Source organism: Saimiri boliviensis, chromosome 3, assembly GCF_048565385.1.
Source record: "Saimiri boliviensis isolate mSaiBol1 chromosome 3, mSaiBol1.pri, whole genome shotgun sequence".
In the NCBI taxonomy this organism is placed as follows: Eukaryota; Metazoa; Chordata; class Mammalia; order Primates; family Cebidae; genus Saimiri; species Saimiri boliviensis.
In genome coordinates, this window is record NC_133451.1 from 38,768,629 (window position 1) to 38,794,428 (window position 25,800).

At 36.6% G+C, this 25,800-nt stretch overlaps 1 protein-coding gene across 9 annotated transcripts in view; it reads left to right on the forward strand.

The window, feature by feature from the left end:
* Positions 1 to 25,800, forward strand: part of N4BP2 (NEDD4 binding protein 2) — a 105,032-nt gene that overhangs the window by 40,981 nt on the left and 38,251 nt on the right. For all 9 annotated transcript variants that reach the window (XM_074396034.1, XM_074396030.1, XM_074396031.1 and 6 more), the window contains 9 exons: positions 56 to 180; positions 3,957 to 4,045; positions 5,919 to 5,995; positions 10,358 to 10,513; positions 12,769 to 15,146; positions 16,306 to 16,391; positions 17,496 to 17,541; positions 19,493 to 19,689; positions 24,510 to 24,628. In XM_074396034.1, the coding sequence (XP_074252135.1) occupies positions 56 to 180; positions 3,957 to 4,045; positions 5,919 to 5,995; positions 10,358 to 10,513; positions 12,769 to 15,146; positions 16,306 to 16,391; positions 17,496 to 17,541; positions 19,493 to 19,689; positions 24,510 to 24,628 (3,273 nt within the window). The remainder of the gene's footprint in view (positions 1 to 55; positions 181 to 3,956; positions 4,046 to 5,918; positions 5,996 to 10,357; positions 10,514 to 12,768; positions 15,147 to 16,305; positions 16,392 to 17,495; positions 17,542 to 19,492; positions 19,690 to 24,509; positions 24,629 to 25,800) is intronic.

Below are 25,800 nucleotides of genomic sequence, written 5' to 3' on the forward strand. Positions count from 1 at the left end.
GGAGAGAAAATTTAGAAGAAAAGGTAATGAAAATTATTTTATTTATCTTTCACAGGACTTTGCAAGAGGATAATCCAAGTGGAGTCATTCTTAGTACTGATGATTATTTTTATATAAATGGACAGTACCAGTTTGATGTAAAGTACTTAGGAGAAGCACATGAATGGAACCAGAATCGTGGTAAGAACAGATAATCGGATTCTGAGTAAGGTTATGCATGATATAAAGAAAAAATTCACTTAATATTTGTTTGTATGTTTGTTTTTTTTTTTTTTGAGACAAGGTCTCTCACCCTGTTGCATAGGCTAGAGTACAATGGCGTGATCTTGGCTCACTGCAGGCTTGACTTTTGGGTCCAAGTAATCCTTCCACCTTAGCCTCCTGAGTAGCTGGGACCACAGATGTGTGCCACCATGCCTGGCTGATTTTTGTATTTTTTGTAGAGACGGTATCTCACTTTGTTGTCCAGGCTGGTCTTGAACTCCTGAGCTCAAGCAATCTGCCTATCTCAGCCTCACAAAGTTCTGAGTTTACAGAAGTGAGCCATTGTGCTCAGCTAAATTCGCTTAGTACTTTTTTTTTTTTTTTTTTCCTGAGAGGGAGTCTCGCTGTGTGCCCAGGCTGTAGTGCAGTCATGTAATCTTGGTGGTCAGGCTGGTCTTGAACTCCCGACCTCAGGTGATCTGCCTGCCTTGGCCTCCCAAAGTGCTGGGATTATAGGTGCGAGTGACTGCACCCAGTCCTGTGGAGAATCTTACCAAGATATAGGAACTATATTTTCCTGAGTTTTTTTTTCCTTTTTAAAAATTTTTCAGATGGAGTCTCGCTCTGTTGCCGGGCTGGAGTGCAGGGGCATGATCTCGGCTTATTGCAACCTCTGCCTCCTGGGTTCAAATGATTCTCCTGCCTCGGCCTCCCTAGTAGCTGGGACTACAGGCATGTGCCACCATGCCTAGCTAATTTTTGTATTTTTTAGTAGAGACGGTATTTCACCATGTTAGCCAGGATGGTCTCAATCTCTTGACTTCATGATCCACCCACCTCAGCCTCCCAAAGTGCCTGGACTACAGGTGTGAGCCACTGCGCCCAGTGCTCAGTCTTTTATGATAAGTGTACTGTAAAGGTGATTCTTGGGTTTGCCATCTTCAGACATTGTTAAAATTTTTATATTCTTTCTTGAACTAAAGATTAAAGTAAGAATTAAGGAATATGGAAATACCAACAGACCTAAAACCAAAGGAGGCAGTATGATTTGGTCATGAAGCTCACCCTTGAATTCACCATTTATACAATCTTGTGCAAGTTATTTATACTTTCCAAGGCCCAGTGCCTCCTTTGTAAAAGGGAATAATAATACTTAACTCCCAGGATTGTTGTGAAAGTTAAATGAAGATAAAAAGTGTTAGCATTGGCCAGGCGTGGTGGCTCATGCCTCTAATCCCAGCACCTTGGGAGGCCGAGGCAGGTGGATCACCTGAGGTCAGGAGTTCGAGACCAGCCTGGCCAACGTGGCGTAACCCCATCTGTACTAAAAATGAAAGAAATAACTGGGCATGGTAGTACACTCCTGTAATCCCAGCTACTTGAGAGGCTGAGGCAGGAGAATCGCTTGAACCTGGGAGGTAGAAGTTGCAGTGAGCCAAGATCCTATCACTGCACTCCAATCCTGAGTGACAGAGCGAGACTCTGTCTCAAAAACAAAAACAAAAACAAAAACAAAAAACAATGTTAGCATGGTTCAGCATGCCCTTATAACAGCAACAGTAATATATGTTAATAGACAGAATTCATTTTAAAAGTGTTAAGACAAAACTCATGTGCCATGCAAATCACCCATTTAAATAGTACAATTCAGTGGTTTTTAGAACTTAATATTCAAGGTGTGCATTTGTCAACACACTCAATTTAACTTGGCTTTGCTGCAACTTTTAGAACACACTAAATTTTAAAACATTTTTATCATCTCAGAAAGATTCTATACCTATTAGCTGTCACTCTTCATTTCTCCCCAGTCTGTTTTGTCCCTATAGATAATTTGCCTATTCTGGACTTTTGTGATTGGCTTCTTTGAATTAGCATAATGTTTTGAGGCTTCATCCATGTTGTAGCATGTATTTCATTCATTTTTATGGATGAATAATATTCCATTTTCTGGATGTTTCGCATTTTATTCATCTATTCATCAGTTAATAGACATTTGAGTTGTTTTCACTTTTTGGCTATTATGAACAATGCTGCTGTAAACACAAATGTCTATGTACAACCTTTTTAGGAACTGCCATACTGTTTTCCAAAGCAATCACACCTTTTTATGTTTCCTCTAGTAATTTATGAGGGTTTCAACTTTTCCACTTCCTCACCAACACTTGTTATTATCTGTTTCTTTGATTATCGCTATTGTGGTAGATGTGAAGTGGTATCTCATTGTGGCTTCAATTTGCCTTTCTCTGATAGTTAATGATGTGGAACATCTTTTTGTGTTTATTGTCCGTTTGTATATCTTCTCTACAGAAACGTCTGTTCATACTTGTTCTGTCACTCAGGCTGGAGTGCAGTGGCACAAACTTGGCTAATTGCAGCCTCTGCCTCCTGGGTTCAAGCGATTCTCGTGCCTCAGCCGCCTGAATAGATGGGATTACAGGTGTGCGATACCACATCTGGCTAATTTTTTATTTTTGGTAGAGACAGGGTTTTACTGTGTTGGCCAGATTGGTCTCAAACTGCTGACCTAAAATGTTCCACCTGCCTCAGCTTCCCAAAGTGCTGGGATCATAGGTATGAACTACCGTGCCCAGCCTCCTTTGCCCATTTTTAAATTTGTCCTTTGTTTCTTCATTAGTGAGTTGTTAGAGACTGGGCAGAACTTTGAAAACTTCCAAATAAATTACTTATAAGAGTTACTTGTTGTGCTACGTCATTAATTTCCTGTATGGTCTAATTGCTTTGGAAAAAAGGTAATTTTATAAGAAAATCTCTTGTGCAACAGTGTATTAAAATGTTTTCTTTATTTTAGATCATTATATCTTGTGTGTATAAATATTTGTCCATTTGTATTTGTTTTTAAACTTTATTTTTGAATAATTTTAGATTTATGGAAAAGTTGCAGAGATACTATGGAGAGCCAGCCTCTGTATACCCTTCAATCATTTATCGTTTGTGTTAACATCTTATATAACTAGGATACATTTGCCAAAACCAAGATATCGGTTTATTATTATTAACTAAACTCCAGACTATAGTTTGATTTTAATTTTTCTACTCAAGTTCTGTCTCTGTTGCTTGACAGTCTTAATGTGTGGGTGTTTTTTTTTTTTTTTTTTTTTTTTTGAGAGAGTCTTGCTGTGTCACCTGGGCTGGAGTGCGGTGATGTGGTCTTGGCTCACTGTGACCTCTACCTCCTGGGTTCAAGTGATTCTCCTGCCTCAGCCTCCTGAGTAGCTGGGACTACAGGCATATGCCTGCCACCACATCCAGCTAATTTTTCTATTTTAGTAAAGATGGGGTTTTTTTTTTTTGTTTGAGTCTCACTCTGTGGCCAGGCTGGAGTGCAGTGGCATGATCTCGGTTCACTACAACCTCTGCCTCCCTGGTTCAAGCGATTCTCCTCACTCAGCCTCCTGAGTAGCTGAGACTACAGGTGTGCACCACCACGCCCCGTTAATTTTGGTATTTTTAGTAGAGACAGGGTTTCACCATGTTGACCAGGATGGTCTCAGTCTCTTGATCTCGTGATCCACCTGCCTCGGTCTCCTAAAGTGCTGGATTACAGGTGTGAGCCACTATGCGCGGACTGTACTTAATTTTTTGTCCTCAAAGGGATATTTAGAAGTTGAACAGTGAGTAAAATTAGTACATCTGTATTTTACAAACTATAAAAAGATTAGATTTTTTGAAAATCATAATACTTAATGTTGTTATTTAAAAAATGATTTTTAATTTTCTGTTGTGTTTTTCAGCAAAAGAAGCATTTGAGAAGAAGATATCTCCTATAATTATAGATAATACAAACCTACAGGCTTGGGAAATGAAACCATATGTTGCTTTGGTTAGTACCGTAAGTTATAAGTTTGTATGAAATAATTGGGAATCATTAGTTATAAAAATGAATCTCAAGCGCTGAAGAATCTCAGAATCTTGGATAGTCTGTACCTGAGCTTTCTTTGGTCTTCAGCAAGATGAGGAAAATAGGACATTTAGATGAGTTTTTCCATAAACGTGAATATATTTAATTTTTAAATTCTGAAATTCAATTTTTGAACTCTAAGATTGTTTTGCTTTTTGGGGTCTTTTATGAAAAGGTAGTGGTACTAAATTATAATTTTATTTTTTTATCTGTACATATGTTATATATATTTATTTCCTTTTCCTCATACTTGGCAGAATCAAAATTTGTTGGTCCTTTGCTTTCCCCAAATTTCTTTTGAAATTTTGCTATTCTGCAAAATTCAGCATTCTGTAAACTCAGCTATTTTCTCTGAATTTGCCAGATTTCTTTTAATATCTAAACCCTTTTACTTTACCTGATTTATACCTAATCCTCTTTCCCTGCTTGTTCTTTTTTGCCCATCTTTGATGTCACCTCTTTCAGAAAGTTAACCATCTGTAATTTATTAAAAAGCTGAGTTAGGTACTCACTTATTCTGGAGTAGAAGAGAGGGTATGGCTTTATTGCCCAAACTTAGGGTTTGCCTGTTACATTATAGCCAAAATAGAACTTTGAAAAATATAATGAGCTGTTATTGTCCAGGCCTGGTGGCTCATGCCTGTAATCCCAGCACTTGAGGAAGCGAAGGCTGGCGGATCGCCTGAGGTCAGGAGTTGGAGACCAGCCTGGCTAACATGGCGAAATGTCATCTCTACTAAAAATACAAAAGTAGCTGGGCATAGTGGTGGGTTCCTGTAATCCTCGCTACTTGGGATGCTGAGGTAGGAGAATCTTTGGAACGTAGGAGGCAGTGGTTGCAGTGAGCTGAGCTTGCACCATTGCACTCTCGCTGGGGCGACAAGAGCAAAACTCTGTGTCCCAAAAACAAAAAATTATTAAAATTATACATGAGTATGATAAATACTCAAAGTATAAAAAACAATGCCAGAAGTTCTTTTCCCTAGAGGAAAATGCTTTTAGTAGTATTTTTGAGAATCTTTTCAGAAGCTTACTATGCATGTACCAATGTGTAAATAATTTTTTAAGAGAAAATTCTTTTTTTTTTTTTTTGTAGATAGAGAGTCTTTGTTGCCCAGGCTGGAGTGCAGTGGTGCAATCTCAGCTCGCTGCAACCTCGACCTCTTGGGTTCAAGCAATTCTCCTGCCTCAGCTTCCTGAGTAGCTGGGACTATAGGCATGTGCCACCATGTTTGGCTAATTTTTGTATTTTTAGTAGAGGCAAGGTTTCGCTGTGTTGGCCTTGCTGGTCTCGATCTCCTGACCTCCAGTGATCCACGCACCTCAGCCTTCCAAACTGTTGGGATTATAGGTGTGAGCCACCATGCCCGACCAAAAATTCCTTATCTTCCTTTCTTAACATTTTTTAAGAACATTCTGTCATTAACACGTGTAGAATTTAAAAAATTACTATGTAGTATTTTTATCTTGTGGTTATACCTTCACTTATTTTGTCAGTTGTATGTTAATAGCCACAGTTATTTGTATTCTTTTACTGTTACAAATAGCGGAGAACAGGCTATCCTGGCATATATCTAATATATGTATTATATAAATAAATGCTCTTATATAAGTATTTATCAGTAGCATAAATTTCTAGAAGTTAATTGCTGGGTTAAAGAGATTGTATATTTTGCCAATTTAACACATTCATCAAGATTAGATAATCTTTTACGTTTAACGTAAGTTTGGAAACAATAATTTTAATTTCTTGGAAATATCTATTTTAAATTGTTTTTGTCTTTTTTGTATGTAGTCTCAGAAACATAAATATAAAGTCCTTTTTCGGGAACCAGACACATGGTGGAAGTTTAAACCAAAGGAACTTGCAAGGTAAAACTTTGAGGCTATCTAACATGCTTTTTCTTATAATGGCAGACAGAGAAGGTCCATCTAGATTTTTCCCCTGGTAAATGACGAATGTATTGATTAGATTGTAACTTAAAAATTGAGAAAAAATTTTATATTGCTTACTGCTTTTTGTCCCATTTTATGAAGCATTTCTTTGTGTTTCTAAAATTCAGTTAAATTAACAGTAAAAATTTCACTTGTCTTATATATTCTGTACCTTATTACCTTTTTTGAGTTTTTATTTGTTTGTTTATTTTAAATACAGAAACAGGGTTTCACCATGTTACCCAGGCTGGTCTTAAACTCCTGGCCTCAAGTGATCCTCCTGCCTCTGCCTCTGCCCCCAAAGTGCTAGGACCACAGGTGTTAGCTTCCATGCCCAACCTGTACTTTATTACTTTGAATCATACGTTAATATCTGGAACTAGAACAGACCCTAGGATTTGGCATACCTGAGCCAAGTGCTACTGGGAGGGGCAGATTGTTGTAGCTGCTTAGTGACTTAGAGCACTGGAAGGCAGTGCAAATGCAGAGATGGAAAAGGTAGCAAACATCCAGCTGTTCAGACACCTCACTCCCTGCCTGCCCTCCCCTAAGTCTATACTTTATTTAGTTGCTTGACTTGAATAAAAATGTTACTCAAGGCTCGGCCTTACAGCATGTTTTGCTTTGTGTTCTGTATTCCCATAGAAATAGCCCTAACTTCATTTTGGTTAGCCTATTTTTTTTCTTGGCAACTTAAACTAATTTTAATACTAACTAAAGGACAACCTAATTTTACTATATTCACAGTGTTATGTGATCATCAGCATTTCCATTTCCTCCAAAGAAACCCTATACCTACAAGCAGTTACTCCAGTTCCCACCTCCTCTTGGCAACCACTATTGTGTGTTCTGTATTTATGGGTTTTCCTCTTGCGTATATTGTGTATAAATGGAACATATAATATGTGGCTGTTTGTGTCTGGCATCTTTTCACTTAGCATAATGTTTTTAAGGTTCATCCATGTTGTAATGTGTCACTACTTATTTCCTTTTCATTTCCTTTTGATAGATTACTGAGTTTGGTTTTCTCATATTTCATTTAGGATTTTTTGCATCTTTTTATAAATAAATGAGATTGACCTACAGTGTTTTATTCCGTGATTTCTCTTGCCTGACTTTGATATCATAGTTTTATGATCATAAAATTAATTGGGAAGTGTCTCCTCTTTTCCTCTTTTCTAGGTTTATCTAAGTTTGAATGTTAGAATTTGCTTACAAAATTCTTTGGACTGATGCTTTCTTCGTGAGAATGTTTAGTTGGAATTTTTCCATTACAGCAACATTTTCAAATTTATTAAGACTTTATTAAAGCAATTATAGTAGTCTCTTACTGTTTACATATCTACTGTGTTAGCAGTTGAGTTCCTTCCTGCAATCTTAGCATATTCATATTATCTTCTTTCTTTTTTCTTTATTATTTTCATCAGAGATCAGATTTTTTAATTAGCCTTTTCAGATAAACAAGTCTGTTTTATTTGAACTCCATTGTAAGTTTTTTAATGTTTAATTAATTTCTGCTTCTCATTCTACCTTTATTGCTTTAAAAAATCAATTTTGCTTTTTTTATTCTCTTGTTTTTTAAACTTCTTGAATGTTTAGGTCATTTTCTAATATGAGCATTTGATGTTAAAATTTCCCTATGTATGCCAGGTGTGGTGGCTCTTGCCTGTGATCCCAGTACTTTGGAAGCCTAAGGCAGGAAGATTTCTTGAGCCTGGGCAGCAGAGCGGGACGCTGACTCTACAAAAAATAAAAAAATTAGCTGGGTGTGGTGGCGTATGCCTCTGGTCCCAGGTACTCAGATACTGAGACGGCAGGTTCACTGTAGCCCGGGAGGTGAAGGCTGTGGTGAGCTGTGATTGTACCGCTGCACTCCAGCCTGGGCAACAGAGTGAGACTCTGTCTCCCAATAAAATAAAATTTCCCTATGTTTTATTTTTGCTGCTCCAAGAATTTTAATATGTAATACTTCATTTTTGTTATTATTTATTTTTTAGTTTGCATTATGATTAATTTCATTCTTTAACTCTTGGGATATTTATTACAGTGTTTTAACATTTCTGAACAGATGGGTGTTTCATCTTTTATAAAAATTGGTTTTCACCTTAACTGTAGTAGGTCAGGTTGTATAGTTTGTGTGATACTAATTCACTCATATTTTATTTAAAATTTTTTTTGGTCTAGTTAATTGTTGATTTTTTTATACATTTCATATTTGCTTGATAAGAATTACATGATTGCAGTGTGTTAATATATCCATTACATTGTGCTTATAAATTGTTAATCATACCTCCTGTATTTGAGAGATGAATGTTGAAATCTCCCATTATTATGTAGAACTTGTGGTTTCTCCTTAGAATTCTGCCTGTGCTTGCTTTATATATTTGGAGGGTATTTTTTGAAATGTATACAAGCTTAAGATTTTCATAATACCCTAATTAATTGAACTTTTATTTTGTCTTTAGTAGTGATTTTTGTTGTAAAGTGTAATTTGTCTAATATTGATAGACCTATACCAGCTTCCTTTTAAGTTAATATTTATTGTTTCTTTTTTCATACTTGTACTTTGAATGTTTTTATGTTAGAGGTATCTCTTCTAAGCATGATGGCTGGATTTTTCGAAATTCACTCTGTCTACCTTGGATTTTAACTGATAAACTTAGTTCTTTTATGGTTATTTTGATTATTCATATAATGGACCTTGTTTCTTACTGTCTCATTCTGTGCTTTCTGTTTATCTCACCTTTTCTGTGATTGATCTTCTATTATAGAAAATTATGTAGTTAAATTTTTTTCCTATTATGCCTTATTTTAGATTTTTAAAATTGATTTCAAATTTTAAAAAATTTTATTCTTCTCTACTAATTTGGAAGTTATATATAGTATTTTTGTTCTTTTAGTGGTTACCTTATGTTTTACCATGTAGACTTTAAATCCAAAGTCAAACCATTTTCTTGACTTTCCTCCTCACACATACAAGGACTTTAAAACATTTTAACTCTGATACTTACCTTCCTCTCAATTTACATGCTGTCATTATCCAGAATGTACAGGTAGTGTTTGTTTTCACTTTCTCATCTAGTTATTGCTTTCTGCTTCATTTTTTCTTGCATCATATACCTTTCATCTGGGAATTTTCTTCTGCCTGATGTTCATCTTTGAGAATTTTCTTTACAGTAAGGGTCTGCTTGGTGTCAAATTCTTTTTTTTTAATCTGCAGATCTTTTTATTGCCCTCCTTCTTGTAAGATACTTTTGCTGGATATATATATTCTATACTGATGTTATTTTCTATTGTTGAAGATAACACTTAGCTCCCTTCTGACTTATGTTATTATTGTTTTTAAGTCAGCTGTTATTCTGATTGTTTCTTTGTAGATAACTAGTTTTAAAATGATTTAAGAAAATTTCTGGTTGCTTTTAATATCATCTCTTTGTCTTCGGTGAATGACAACTTCAGTACTATGTTTCTGGTTAGGATTTCTTATTTTTTTAATCTTGTTTGGCATTTGTTGGCTTCTGAAATTAAGGGATTGGTGTTTTTCATCAGTTCTGGAAAATTCTCGGCATTTTTCTTTGCATTACTTCCGTCCCATGCATTCTCTTCTCTTTCCGGGACTTAGATTAGATGTATACTAGACCTTTTGGCTCTGGCTCCTGTGATTCTTAACCTCTTGTATTTTCTATCTCCTTGCTTCTCTGTGATCTGAAACCAGACAAGATCGAGGTAGGTAAATATGAAAGCCAGATTTGCCCAAGTGGCAAATGCAAATATTATTCATGGGATCCAGACACAAAGCCTTGAATTCAACCCAAGACAGGAGAGTTGCAACTGAGATGTTTTCATTAAGACAAAACCTTTGAGGGGCTAGAGCATAACATCTGGCCTCCTGGGAGATACAAACCTAGATGCCGTGTGAAAGCACCCCCAGGTGAAGGCCTCAGAATTCTCAAATGTTAAGTTCAACCAAATGTGAGCTTATAACCAACACTTTTAAAAAAGCCACCGTGAGTGAAAACACAAACAACAAACTTTGTATTTGAACATACTAGGAATTTTTTTTCTTTGTTTTAACTTAAAAGTATATAATTTAAGAAATCCTTAATAAAATGAAAATTAGAATCAAATCAAGTATATTGTGTCACAATAAAGCAGCTTTGATATTCTTGTCTATTAGAAATAATATTACTGTTTTTCTAGACATATGTTCTGATTTTTTTTTCTTTTTTGTCTTATGTTCTGATTTTTAAAAACTTAATTATCAATATTCCTTCAACCCTTTTCTCCTGAAATTTTCAGGCGTAACATTCATGGGGTAAGCAAAGAAAAAATATCAAGAATGTTGGAACATTATCAACGTTTTGTGTCAGTGCCAATAATTATGAGTTCTTCGGTTCCAGAGAAAATTGAACGTATTGAGTTGTGTGCATATTCTTGTGAGGACAGAAGTACTAGGTAGGTTACATTGCCTATATACAAAATTCAATTTTAAACATAATTTTTAAAAATTATAATTTTGGAGCTCATGGAATCATTGCTGGTTAACTTTAAAAATAAAGTGTACTTGGCTGGGTGCTGTGGCTCACTCCTGTAATCTCAGCATTTTGGGAGGCTGAGGTGGGTGGATCACCTGAGGTCAGGAGTTTGAGACCAGCCTGACCAACATGGAGAAACCCTGTCTCTACTAAAACTACAAAATTAGCTGGGTGTGGTGGTGCACACCTGTAATCTCAGCTACTCAGGAGGCTGAGGCAGGAGAATCTCTTGAACTTGGGAGACTGGAGGTTGCAGTGAGCCAAGATCACACCATTACACTCCAGCCTGGGCAACAAGAGTGAAATTCCAACTCAAAAAAAAAAAAAAGTGGACTTTTGTTATTTATAAGGGTCTAGTTATAGTCTTACCTGGGGTGGGATGTATGTAGTTAGCAAGAGAAGTACAAGTTCATATGAGAGATGACATGGCAGTTCTTTTATTGTCCTTAGAGTTTTGTGAGTCCATGGTTATGCTATGAATTCTCCTGCCAGCTTTATGTAATCCTCGCTGCTAATCCAGTATTTTCCTTATCCGCTCGCCGTTATTATTTTGTATCCACTCAAATCACTTCTTAATTTCCTTAAGTTTTTTTTTTTTTTTTTTTTTGAGACAGAGTTTCACTCTTGTTATCCAGGCTGGAGTGCAATGGCGCGATCTCGGCTCACCGCAACCTCCGCCTCCTGGGTTCAGGCAATTCTCCTACCTCAGCCTCCTGAGTAGCTGGGATTACAGGCACACGGCACCATGCCCAGCTAATTTTTTTTTTTTTTTTTTTTGTATTTTTAGTAGAGACGGGGTTTCACCATGTTGACCAGGATGGTCTCGATCTCTTGACCTCGTGATCCACCCACCTCAGCCTCCCAAAGTGCTGGGATTACAGGCTTGAGCCACTGCACCTGGCCTAATTTCCTTAAGTTTTAAAAAATGAAAATACTTTTTCAAACTAGCGTTATAAAAATTATTAACGGTACACTTTTATCAAATAATACAAGTCATGGCCTTCTGATAGTTTGCAATCCTAGGTAACACTGGTTCTGTTTAGCATTTAAGACATATAAACAATTGAATACATAAAAATAGCATTAATTGACAAAGTAGAAACCAGATAATATGTAGAGGTCTGAATTATCCATGTATTATGATGGTAAGGGATACAGAGGCTCTGTTAAAAAAGAGTTGGAAATGGGGAAGAGAAAATTTATAAATGCTTTGAGAGAAAGTATTGCAAAGTGGTTAAGAGCATGGACTCTTGAGCTATATTTCCTGGGTTCAAAAATACCAAAGCTTTGTAATCTTTGACAAGTTAGAAAATCTTTCTGTACTTCAGCTCTTCATTTCTAAAATGCCGGTAATAACACTCTGCTCATAAAAATCTTAAAAGGATTATGAATTAGTACATGCAAGGGACTTAGAATAGTGTCATCTAACACATAGAAAACTTGGTGTTAGGAATGATTTCACTTAGGAAGGTGTCTTGCTAGAGTTGGGACTCTGAGCACTCCTGAAGTTTAAAAAAAAAAAAAAGGAAATGCATTGACAAATTCAATTGGGAAAAATTAATTGAAGTTGAGAATATAAAGATTTGCACGAGTGCTCCGAATCTGAAATTAACATTAAGTATGGCTTTAAAAAATCTTAACAAATGACATTTCAAGTGAAAGCTCTTCCCATTTTCTCTAATTTCTCTTAATCGGGCAAAAAGCATTGGTTGGCTCTTTGTGACTTCGTAAATGAAGCTTCCTCTGTATCAAAAGACAGGTACATAGTATAGAGGCAGACCTATTTTACATATACTTAGCTATGTAAAACTAAGATAAGAAAGAAGTCAGGGAAGTGGTGTCATCTCCTGGAAACAAATTCAGAGCTTTAACTTTAATACATAATTAACACCTAAACTGAAAATCTCATATATACTATTCAATTCAGAAAATCGTTTGAGTGCTTCATATATGCCAACCACTGTGCTAGGTAATGGGGTTACAACTACGTAATGTGTTCATAGTATATTAGAGAAAGATAAAAATTAGCTTTCATAATTTTAATGTACTTTATTTCTAAAATTTTCAGAGTAACTGTTAAGTGCCCTGTCAATTAATGCTTCTTTAATTTAAATTGTAGTACTGATGACAGCATTAAGAGACTTTCTCATGATACTCTTTAAAATAATCTTACAGCCCAAGAGACAAAGAAGATATTATCTCTGAAAAAGAAGAAAATGTTTTATCTTCATCTTCGAAGCACCTAGAATTAATTGAAGAGAAGAATCTTGATGTAACCAAAGAAGCAGTGTTACCTGAGAGTGTTACGTATCTCTCTAATGTAGATTTAAACAAAAGAAGAAAAGAAATAAGTGATATGAATCCTAGCATTCAAAGTGCTTTAATTCTGGAAACTCCACACATGTATTTTTCTGACTCTGAAAGCAAACTACAAGCAACAGACAAAAGTGAAGAAGACCCAATAGAAATGGTGGCTGTAAAACAGTATAGTAAAAGCATTGCAGATAGCTCTGTAGAGAGAGTATCACCTAGTACTTGCTGTAGTGAAAATAATCAAGAAGACTGTGATTTTGCAAATACTGGACCTCTTCAAAATGAAAAATCCTCACCCTGCGAAATAGTGGAAGAAAGAGCAACAGTAAAGAAAAAAGCCTATGGGAAACAAAAAAGCAAATCAGCTTTGGAAAAGTTCCCAAGACATGAGCTATCAAATTTTGTTGGTGACTGGCCAATTGATAAGACTATTGGTCAGAGGACAAAAAGGAACAGAAAAATGGAAAAAACTTCATCTGTACAAAGTGACAAAAAGTATAATTACCTTCAGTCATGTAAAGTATTAGATAACAATGTATCTGTGACTATAGATGGTGTTCAGCAACCAGGATCTCCACATGAATGTGTAGAGGATGGCAGAAAGTCACAGTGTGATGATGCTTCAGAGCCACCCAATAGCTATAAATATGATGCTTATAAAAGTAATGAAAAAAACTCATTCAGCGTGGGTGACTGGCCTCCATCTGATTCTTTAGCTCAGAGGGAACACAGATCAAGAATGCCAAAGACTGGTTTAAGTGAGCCCAACCTAGAAATTGGAACAAATGACAAAATGAATGAAATATCCTTATATACAGCACATGAGGCCTGTTGGGGCATAAGCCCTCAAAAACTAAAGACGTTGGGTAGCTCCAATCTAGGAAGTTCTGAAATGCTACCCAGTGAAATGACCTGTGAGAGTCAGACTTGTCTAAGTAAAATGAGTCATGGGGAACACACATCATTGCCTCTTACTTTTACCAATAGTGCACCAACTATTTCTGGAGTAGTAGAACCACAAATGTTAACTGAATTTCAAGAGGGAATGCCTAAGAGAGATGCTGCAAAAGAAGTAGGCATGTGTACCCAGACTGAACCACAGGATTTTGCTCTTTTATGGAAAATAGAAAAGAATAAAATCAGCATTTCAGATTCTATCAAAGTATTAACAGGAAGATTAGATGGATTTAAGCCAAAAGCTTTCAATATTAACACAAAGTCAGATGTTCAGGAAGCAATTCCATATAGAGTAATGTATGATAAAAGCACATTTGTTGAAGAAAGTGAGCTTACCAGTGCAGATGAATCTGAAAATCTTAACATTCTTTGTAAACTATTTGGATCCTTTTCATTAGAAGCCCTGAAAGACTTATATGAGAGGTGTAATAAAGATATTATTTGGGCCACAAGCCTTTTGTTGGATTCTGAAACTAAATTATGTGAGGATACAGAATTTGAGAATTTCCAAAAATCATTCGATGGATCACAAATTGGGCCTTTTTCTCTGGGGTTGAATTTGAAAGAAGTTATTAGCCAAAGAGGAACTTTAGAGAATTTTAATTCTATGCCAGAGTTTTGCCATGGGACTGGTATTAGTAATGCTAACTCGCAGTCTACTTGTGATGTAGAAAGAAGAAACTCAGAGCAGGCAGAAATGAGAGCTGTTACTCCTGAAAACCCTGAATCAGTGAAAAGTATTTTTCCCCGTGCTTCTGTGGGTCTAAAGAATAATAATAATGACATACTTCCTAACAGCCAGGAAGAACTTTTATATAGCAGTAAGCAGTCCTTTCCAGGTATTCTAAAAGCTGCTACCCCTAGAGATATGAGTGAAGCAGAGAAAAACCTAGTAGTCACAGAGATTGGAGACAATAAACATTCTCCTTCAGATTTCTCTGATATTTTTAACTTTGCATCTAGTACTTCAAATCTTGAATTAAATGAAGAAATTTATTTTACTGACTCTCTTGAAATAAAGAGAAATGAAAATCATCTAAAGGATTATGTGAAATTTTTAGACACAGAAGAATTTATGAATGAAGATGAGCAGGAAATAGAGGAAATTCTAATGGCAGGAAGTGGTTTATCAACTGGAATTAATGAGGAAGATAAAACCGAGATACTGAATCCTACTGCAGTGATGGCCAGATCTCTGACCATAGACTGTCTGGAATTGGCATTACCCCCTGAACTGGCTTTTCAACTTAATGAATTATTTGGTCCTGTTGGTATTGATTCAGGTAAGGAAAAAGTAAATGACCACGTGTGTGTCTTTGTGTGACTAGACTATAGAGGGTTCTATTTTTTTTTGAGATGGGGTTTCACTCTGTTGCTCAGGCTGAAGTATAGTGCCACAATCTCAGCTTACTGCAACCTTCATGTCCCTGGCTCAAGTGATTCTCCTGCCTTAGCTTCCAGAGTAGCTGGGATTATAGACACATGTCACCATACCTGGCTAGAGGGTTCTATTTTGATTGTAAAATTATTTTCTATGTTAACCGAAAAGCAAAAGTAATTTTATGTTGCTTAACTTCACATAGTGCCTTATTTTTGACACGTTTCTGGAGGACTTAAAGAAATATAATTGGGGCTGGGTGGGTTGGCTCACGCCTGTAATTTCAGCACTTTTGGAGGCTGAGGCAGGTGGATCACTTGAGGTGAGGAGTTCGAGACCAGCTTGGCCAACATAGTGAAACCCCGTCTCTACTAAAAATACAAAAATTAGCCGGGGCTGGTGGCACATGCCTGTAATTCCAGCTACTGGGGAGGCTGAGGCAGGAGAATCACTTTAACCTGGGAGACAGAGGTTGCAGTGAGCCAAGATTGTGCCGTTACACTCCAGCCTGGGGGAAGCAGTGAGATTCCGTCTCAAAAAATTATCTATATCTATATCTATCTATCTATCTATATGTGTATATATATATGTATGTGTATATATTTGGAAGACATAGAGAATATTTATATGGAGTTTGTATTTATTCCATGCATAGTTTGAACATTTTCTCTGGTATTATTTACTTCACACTTAATTGTAGGGATGAAACTTTTAAAATCCTTTGATGCTACTCCAGATACTTTTAAGACAAGATTAATTTTTTAGAACACACTTATTGAAAAGTCTTCACTAATAGAAATGAATAAAGTAAACATATTTAGACTAATGGAAAGGGATAACTTAAATAGATTTACTATGAAGCTTTGTATAACTGCACTAGTCAAGAAGTGTGAAGACAATAACATGGCATATAACAAATAAAAATACTCTTGAGAGATTTAGTAAATAGAAACATAAGTTAGGAATTAATAATACAAGTTAGTTTTATTCTGCATGAGGTGGTTGAGTATGTTTTCTGCAAATATATAATGAATAATGATCACCTTTCTTTCCCTTCCCCACAGGATCTCTAACAGTTGAAGATTGTGTGGTTCATATAGATCTGAACCTGGCCAAAGTGATTCATGAGAAATGGAAAGCATCTGTAATGGTAGGCTTCTTTTTATAAAGATATCCTTTTTTGTCCATTTTGTAACCTTTGAATTTCAGTAAAATATATCATGTAAAATGAAGGCGTTCTATTGAATTTTGATTTCGACATGGAAGATTTCTGTTGAATTTTGACTTTGAAAGAGAATGAACTTTTACCACTTAATAGATTACTATTTTTTTTCTCTTTTCAATAGTTTAGATATTTCCAGACAGCCAAATTATATAATTAGTGGTGTAGCTCAATGTGAATGTTGATTTTTTTTTTTTTTTTTTTCCTGAGGCAGTCTTGGTCTGTTGCCAGGCGCCACGCTGGAGTGCAGTGGCATGATCTCAGCTCACTGCAGTCTCCACCTCCTGGGTTCAAGAAATTCTCCTGCCTCAGCCTCCCGAGTAGCTGGGACTACAGGCGTGCACCACCATGCCCAGCTAATTTTTGTATAGTAGAGACAGGGTTTCACCATGTTTGCCAGGATGGTCTTGATTTCTTGACCTCATGATCTGCCCACCTTGGCCCCCCAAAGTGCTGGGATTACAGGTGTGAGCCACCTCGCCTGGCTGATTTTTTTTTTTTTCTATTTTAGAGACAGTGTCTCACTCCCTGGTTGAGTGCAATGGCACCATCCTAGCTCATTGCAGTCTTAAACTACGGGCATACAATTCCCCCACCTCAGGCTCCAGAGGAGGTGGGACTATACAGGTGCCTGCCACCACACCTAGCTATTTTTTTTTTTTTTTTAATAGAGGTGAGCTCTCACTATGTTGCCCAGGTTGGTTTCAAATTCCTGGCTTAAAGTGATCCTCCTGCCTTGGTCTCCCAAAGTGTTGGGATTATAGGCATGAGCCAGTATGCCTGGCCCGTTTTTTTTTTTTTTAAGATAAAATTAAATGCAGCATTTTTACCATTCTATAAGTGGAAAAAATATGTAGCTGTATTCATACTTCATAATTTTTATTATCTAACTTTATTGTTTTACTTAGATTTAGTAAGAATGGTTTATAATTGTACAAGGAGATATGATTTCTAGAGAAAAATAATATAACCTTGTATTGTTGACTAACTCACTCCTTGTTTGCCAATCTCTTGCTTGGCTTTTGTGTTTAGGAACGACAAAGACAAGAAGAGGTGTCTTGTGGCAAGCTTATGCAAGGTAAAGCACATATTTTTATTTCTAATGTTCTTGTTTTAAAGTTGAAACTTGGTGTGTGTGTTTGAATTTTAATTCCTTCTAAATTACTTCCACAAAATACAGTACCCACAAATTTTGATTGGCAAATAAAAGTTCTTTTTTTTTTGAGACGGAGTTTCGCTCTTGTTACCCAGGCTGGAGTGCAATGGCACGGTCTCGGTTCACTGCAGTCTCCACCTCCTGGGTTCAGGCAATTCTCCTGCCTCAGCCTCCTGAGTAGCTGGGATTACAGGCACGCGCCACCATGCCCAGCTAATTTTTTGTGTTTTTAGTAGAGATGGGGTTTCACCATGTTGACCAGGATGGTCTCGATCTCTTGACCTCGTGATCCACCCGCCTTGGCCTCCCAAAGTGCTGGGATTACAGGCTTGAGCCACTGCGCTCAGCCCAAAAGTTCGTTCTATCTATCTGTCTGTCTATCTGTCTGTCTATCTATCTATCTGTCTATCTATCTATCTATCTATCTATCTATCTATTTACTTAGAGACAGAGTCTTGTTCTGTCACCCAGGCTAGAGTGCAGTGGTGCCATCTCAGCTTACTGCAACCTCTGCCTCCCGTGTTCAAGCAATTCTGCTGTCTCAGCCTCCTGAGTAGCTGGGACTATAGGTGTATGCCACCACGCCTGGCTAATTTTTGTATTTTTAGTAGAGTCGAGGTTTCACCATATAGGACAGGCTGGTCTTGAACTCTTGACCTCAGATGATCCACCCACCTTGGCCTCCCAAAGTGCTGGGATTACAGGCATGAGCCACTGCGCCCAGCCAGTTCTTTAAATATATTTAATATTTAATATTTATATAAAATAAAACTTAAAGGGGAAAAAAGCCTCTATAATATATACTAAACTTTCATGAGTACTGTGGAACATCTAGGGTATGCTTTCAATGTATTTCCTTTTGAGGTTTTGCTCTGCATCAAAGAAGACTTTTGGTTTGAGAGCAATAAAGTGTTTATGTGTTTGATCAAGAACATCATTGAACTATTACTTGGCTATTCAAAGTTTCTATTGATGTCAGTATTGTTAGATCACAAAACCCAGCCTGCTTTTTGGTACATCCTGCCAATTTGAAAATATTTGATTCCAGATACTTCTCTTAGATAGTGTTGTCTTCAGTGGCTGTTGCAGGGTGGCAAACCTGTTAGTAAGCATCCTCCTTTCTGTGCATGAGTTCCTCCAGATGCCTCTGCTGTCCATTCCACCCTGGGACCAAGGCAAGGAGTTCCACCTTGAACTCAGGATGCACTTGGGTCCAGACCTGAGTTCATGTTGTAGTCTCAAGAGCTGCAGCTGATGTAGGGAGAGAGGTGCCCAAAGGATGGTGTGCAAATGCCAGTGTCTATTTTTTCACTCTCCAGGGCAACAGAGGAATATATCAGAATGTGTTAATATCCCTCTCAGAAGTTGAAAGGTTACACATTAAATTCTGTTATTGTGAACCTCTTAGAATTTTCAGTTCTTTATTTTGAATATCACTTGCCCAGTCTTTATTGTATGCCTTCACTGAGTTACAGGTTTGCTAAAATCCATCTTCTTGGTCCTTAGAATGAGTGGGCAAAGCTGACTATAGCTGTTCTAGTTGCTCACTTCCAGCTGGCTATAACTTCCTCTATTTACCAGTGTCCTGTATACTTGTCACCATTTTTGGGGTCGATGTGATATGAAAAAGACTGGGAAGCATTAAGTCAGTTTAAAATTATACACAGATCATTGCTCTTAAAATATTGCCACATACCATTTCTTACTTGCAATTATGTGAAGATGTATTTTACAATTTTGGAATTATGTTATATTTACAAACTGAAAATTGAAATTTTGTTCCTTAGTCTCTGAGGTAAATGTAACAGAGTGAATAATGTTTAATTTGTAAATTTATTGTTGAGAATATGACAGTATTTATTCTACTTTGTAGATCCTTCCTTGGTTGGACATACTGGTCTTGATAATCTTGAACAAAAATCATCTCAGAGAACAGGCAAAAAATTACTGAAGACTTTAGCAGCACCTGAAATGCTATCTTTATTGGATCATTGGAATATTCAAACTAAAAAAGTATCACTCAGAGAAATAATGTCAGAAGAAATTGCCTTACAGGAAAAACATAATTTGGTATGAATTAATATAAATATTAAGCTACTGTCTCTGATTCTGGTTTATTGTGTGTTTACTTTGTGATTTTCATAGTATTTTCTAATCTAGAATCCATTTTTAACCTGATTTAAGTTAATATATAATTTGAAGCTGGAGGTTTTTGCTTCAGGGAAATTAGTTGATACTCAACTATAAGCCATCCATGTTAAGTTTGTGTTGTTTTAGGTTTAATTTTATAGGTGATTGAGCTGTATCTTTTTCTTTTTATTTTTTTGGAGACAGGGTCTTGGCTCTGTCACCCAGACTACAGTGCAGTGGTGTGATCACAGTTATGGAAACCTTCACCTCCAGGGCTTAAATGATCCTCCCACCTCAGCCTCCTGAGTAACATGGACTACCATGCCTGGCTATTTTTTTTTTTTTTTTTTTGAGGTGGAGTCTCGCTCTTGTCACCCAGACTGGAATGCAGTGGTGCAGTCTTGGCTCACTGAAACCTCCACCTCTCAGGTTCAAGCGATTCTCCTGCCTCAGCCTCCTCCCAAGTGTGTGCCACTATGCCTGGCTAATTTTTTGTAATTTTAGTAGAGACAGGGTTTCATCATGTTGGCCAGGCTGGTCTCGAACTCCTGACCTCAAATGATCCACCTGCCTCGGCCTCCCAAAGTGCTGGTATTACATGCATGAGCACTGTGCCTGCCAATTTTTGAATTTTTCATAGAGACAGATTCGCCATGTTGCCCAGGCTGGTCTCGAATGGGCTCAGTGATTCACCTGCCTTGCCCTTTCAAAATGCTGCAGGCATGAGCCACTGTGCCTGACTGACTGGATCTTCTACTTTTTAAAAAAAATTATTATTATTTGTTTGAAACAGGGTCTTGCTCTGTTGCCTAGGCTGGAGTGCAGTTGTATGGTAAGACTCATTGCAGCCTCAAACACCTGGGTTTACCTTAGCCTGTCAAGTAGGTGGGACCACAGGTGTGTGCCACCATGCCTGGCTAATTTTATTTTTTTGTAGAGAGGAGGGTCTTGCCATGTTGCCCAGGCTGGTCTTGCATTTTTGGGCTCAAGTGACCATCCTGCCTCAGCTTACCAAAGTGCTGGGATTACAGACATGAGGCACCATGCCCAGCCAGCTGCATCTGTTTCGACTTTTAATATTTACTTCTATTTTTTTTATTTCTAGAAAAACATGAATGAAATCTTTTTTTTTTTTTTTTTTTTTTTTTTTTTGAGACGGAGTTTCGCTCTTGTTACCCAGGCTGGAGTGCAATGGCGCGATCTCGGCTCACCGCAACCTCCGCCTCCTGGGTTCAAGCAATTCTCCTGCCTCAGCCTCCTGAGTAGCTGGGATTACAGGCAAGCGCCACCATGCCCAGCTAATGTTTTGTATTTTTAGTAGAGACGGGGTTTCACCATGTTGACCAGGATGGTCTTGATCTCTCGACCTCGTGATCCACCCGCCTCGGCCTCCCAAAGTGCTGGGATTACAGGCTTGAGCCACCGCGCCCGGCGGAATGAAATCTTAAAGATAATTATATATATTAGTAATAAGAAATGTCTGTCTTACTATTAAAGATGCCTATCTTTGAAACAAATTTTTTTAGAGAAAAATTTTAGAAACTTAGGAGTTTGAATTAAAAATATTACTCTTCCTTTTCAAATAGAACCTTCACTTTACTTTGAATTTATTTTTGGTCTTCATTTAAAAATATCTAAATATATGAAGCCATACATGCAGTTGATTTCTTTGGCATTTTTTCTTAATCTTTCTAGAATTCTGAAAATTAGTATTAAATAATTCCAGAGTCAAAAGGGAAAACATCTTAGAGGTTATTCAGTCTAATTCTCAAGGGAAAAAAAATAATTCTTGGATGGTGTTCTTAAAACAATTTAACACTTTCTTATTCATTTGACTGCACAAAGGGGTACCTTTATATTTGGCTGTAATACATCCAGTTAAGGCATAGGGATTCCTCTACCTTCATATTTGTTTTTTAAGTTTATCTTGTTTAAGTAAATTAGAAATATACTGGCATTCCCATCTTTGCATCCTAACACAATCCAAGAAATAACCTCTTCAGTAGATCTTAAAATTTTAGTGTCCTGTCAAATAGCCTCTTCAGTTAACATATGTATTAATTTGAGCAATGAATTTTTTTTCTTTTTGAGTCTCCATTTGTCACTCAGGCTGGAGTGCAGTGGCACAATCTCGGCTTACTGCAACCTCCACCTCCGAGGTTCAAATGATTCTCCTGCCTCTGCCTCCCAAGTGGCAGGGATTACAGGTGCCTGCCTCCACACCCAGCTAATTTTTGTATTTTAGAAGAGATGGGGTTTCACCATGTTGGCCCCATGGGATTACAGGCATGAGTCACCACACCCAGCTAGCCCTGCTAATTTTTGTATTTTTTTCTAGAGACAGGGTTTTGCCATGTTGCCCAGGCTGGTCTCAAGTTCCTGAGCTCAAGCAGTTCACCTGCCTCAGCCTCCCAAAGTGCTGGGATTACAGGCATGAGTTCCCACACTTGACCTTTGCTTGTTTTTCTATAGATTGGGTAATACAATAGAAGCTGGGTGGCTGTGTCCCAAGTATACCCACCTTTAGATAGAGCCTCAGAAAGATATATATATTTTTTTTCTTTTTTTCTTGCCTAGAGATGAGGTCTTGCAGTGTTGCCCAGGCTGGTCTTGAACTCCTGGCTTCAAGCAGTCTTTCTGCCTTGGCCTCCCAAAATGCTTGGATTATAAGTGTAAATGACACTGCGCCCGGCCAGATAAATTCCTGATGCTCTCCTCATTCTTTGTCCCCAAAGGAGAAATACACTTTATATATTTTTTAAAGCAAAAAATATAAAAATAAACTTTACACATAATATATGAATAAAATAATTAAAAGATGATTAAGATTACAAGTTTTAGTTCATTGATGAAACCTCAGAATTTATAGTGTAGAAACTATGACCTGATAGATTGCTGGAAAATCTGATTATTGAATTTTTTAGTAAGTTTAGACTATATGCATATCTTAATAAGTAAAATGTGAAATATTTTCAATTCTTTTTTTTTGAGACCGGGTCTCACTCTGTTGCCCATGGTAGAGTGTGCAGTGCTGGGCTCAAACGGTCTCTCACCTCAGCCCCTTAAGTAGCTGGGACCAGAAGCACATGTCACCATGCCTGGCTTATATGTGTATTTTTAGTATATATGGGGTTTCTCCATGTTGCCCAGGCTGGTCTCGAACTCCTGGGCTCAAGCGATCTGCCTACCTTGGCCTTCCAAAGTGCTAGGATTACAGGTGTGAGCCACTGTACCTAGCCAGAAAATTTTAAAATTCTCAGGTAGCTTGTTTCCATCACTCTTGTTATATGTTTAGCTTTATCAGTCCTTTTTGCTTGTCATATTTTCATCTCTTGTGGTTCCTCTTTTATTTCTGTCTGGTGTTATAAATGGCCTAAGTATGATTAAGCTTTAAAATAAATAACAATTCTAGCATTTTCTCAGATTATTTTAATTTTGTTTGTTTATTTATTTGTTTATGATACAGGGTGTCACTCTGTTGTCCAGCCTGGAGTGCAGTGACTTGATCTGAGTTTACTGTAACCTTGACCTCCTGGGCTCAAGTAGTCCTCCCACCTCAGCTGGGTCTATAGGCACTTGCCATCACACCTGGCCAGTTAAAAAAAAAAAAGTTTTATGTAGAGATAGGGTCTTGCTATGTTGCCAGGTTGGTCTTGAATTCATGGGTTCAAGCAATCCTCCTACCACAGCTATTGTAATTTTTAGGTTTAGGAATTTTCAGTCATTTTATTGCCTCTGAAACTGTATAGGAAGTTATTTTCAGACAGCAGCATCTTTGTAGCAAACAGAATTATTTTGTTACATTAAAATGTTGACAAATTATCACTTTAAGAATATTTACTATCATCTTAGGTTAGAATTAAAATAACATATTTTTAGGAAAGTTCTTTTGGTCTGACAGTTTAAATAGAGCAAATCCAAATATGAATTGTGAGTAATAATGTAACAATTCTTATGCAGTTATTTTGCAGTAAATATATTTGTGAAAAACTTAAAAAATAATTGTGAATTCTAAGATTTTCTGTCAATCTGAGTTTGCAGCTTATTTGTACATTGTAGTTTCTGCCCATTGAGGAGAATATGTTTTTGAGGACAATGTTCACAGCATCATCCAGTGTCCCTTTTATGAGGACCCATGGGATAAATTTCTCTCAGGTCTCAATACCAGAAAAAACTGTACTTCTCCTGAGAAACTGGTTTGTTTTTATTTTATGGACAGTGAGGATCTTTGTTTCCCCCTTTGCTTTGGCCACTAAGAGTCTCAGAACTAAATTTGTGGCCTGCCTGTAGCAATTGTACAGGATTTTGTGGCATGCATTTATATACTAACACTGCTAGCTTTATCTTAGATATTTTTATCTTTATTTTCTCTATTCTGACTTCATTTATTTATATCCTGTGGATGTGTGTTTATGTGTATATATGTCTCTTCATAATTTTAATATAATGATTCAATGTGTTGGATATGCATGTCTGACAGTATGTGTATATATATTTACATACCCATGCACACATGTACATATATATGTGTGATTGTGTGTGTATATGTTTATGAGCAACTTCAAATACTTTGCAAAAAATGGGATACAAATAAATAGTGCAAAAGTACTCATATTACTAATTTCAGCCTTTAATCAGTGAAGAAAGTCTGTGATTGCTTTTAAATCCTCAGTAATTTTGCAACAAAATAACCACGCCTTCGATTAGCGTTTCTAGTATTAAACATTTTATCTTGAAGATGATTTCTGTTTTTGTTTTAGAAAAGGGAGAGGCTTATGTTTGAAAAAGATTGTGCCACAAAACTAAAGGAGAAGCAGCTCTTTGAGATATTTCCAGGCATTAACCAAAATTTTCTGGTGGACATTTTCAAGGACCACAAGTGAGTGCTAGAAGGATTGACTGTGGTTTCTACTCTGATGTCACTGAAAGCATATGTCATATTTATTTTTCTGATAACAGAAATAATATAGCTCTATAGTAGTCCCTCCTAATCTGTGGTTTTATATTCCAAAACCCACAGTGGATGCATGAAACCATGAATGTAACTGAACCCTATGTATACCCTGTATATACTATGTTTTTTTCCTTGTAAATAAAATTTAATTTATAAATTAGCCACAGTAAAAGATTAACAACAACTAACAATAAAATAGAGCAATTATAACAGTATACTGTAATATAAATTAGTAAATGTGATCTGTCTCAAAATACAGTTGTCCTTCAGTATCTGGGAGATTGGCTGCAGGACAGAAAATCTTTGTCTTTATTGTTTCTGTGTGATGTGTTTTATTTAGGGAGTCTGTTATGTCCCAATATTATGAAAATATTTTCTTTATTATTTAAATATCTAACTTATGTGTGTGGCATGGTATGAGGTAGAGACTTATAAATGAGCTAGAGATTTAACTTGTTTTTCCAAATGCCTAACCAAATGAATGGATTATCTTTGCCCACTGGTATAAAACATAACCAGTAATTTTACTGCATTCCTAAATACATATTTTCTTTTAAGGACTTCAATTCCATTGAGCTATTTGTTAGACCCTGAGTTGCCACCATATTGTTTTAATTATTGTAGTTATGTTAGGTATATGAGGAATGCTCTGCTTTGAAAAATATATACTTTTGGTCATGTATTTTTAAATTCCTCACAAAAGTTTGTTTTAAATAGATACTTTTTGAGAATCTTTTGAGAATCTAATATAGATTTTGATCTTTATTAATATATTTCATATCAATCACAATAATGGATTTCTGGAATAAAACCTACTTTATCTTCAGATTTTTTTTTTTCCTTTAATGTAGGGAGGAATTGATTTACTAGTTCACTGAAATTTTTGCAATAGTAATGAAATGGTGTTGATCTATGATTTTTTTTCTGTTCCTGGGCTATTTGTGTCAGATTTTGGTTTCAGTGTTTTATTTGGTGTTAGGCTTAATAAAATAAACTAGCAGACTGCTGTTTTTCTCTGTGCTATGGAAAGTTTAAAGAACTTCATACCTTGAAGGTTCTGGACCTGTGCTTTCTCAGGGAGAAGATCTTGGTTTATT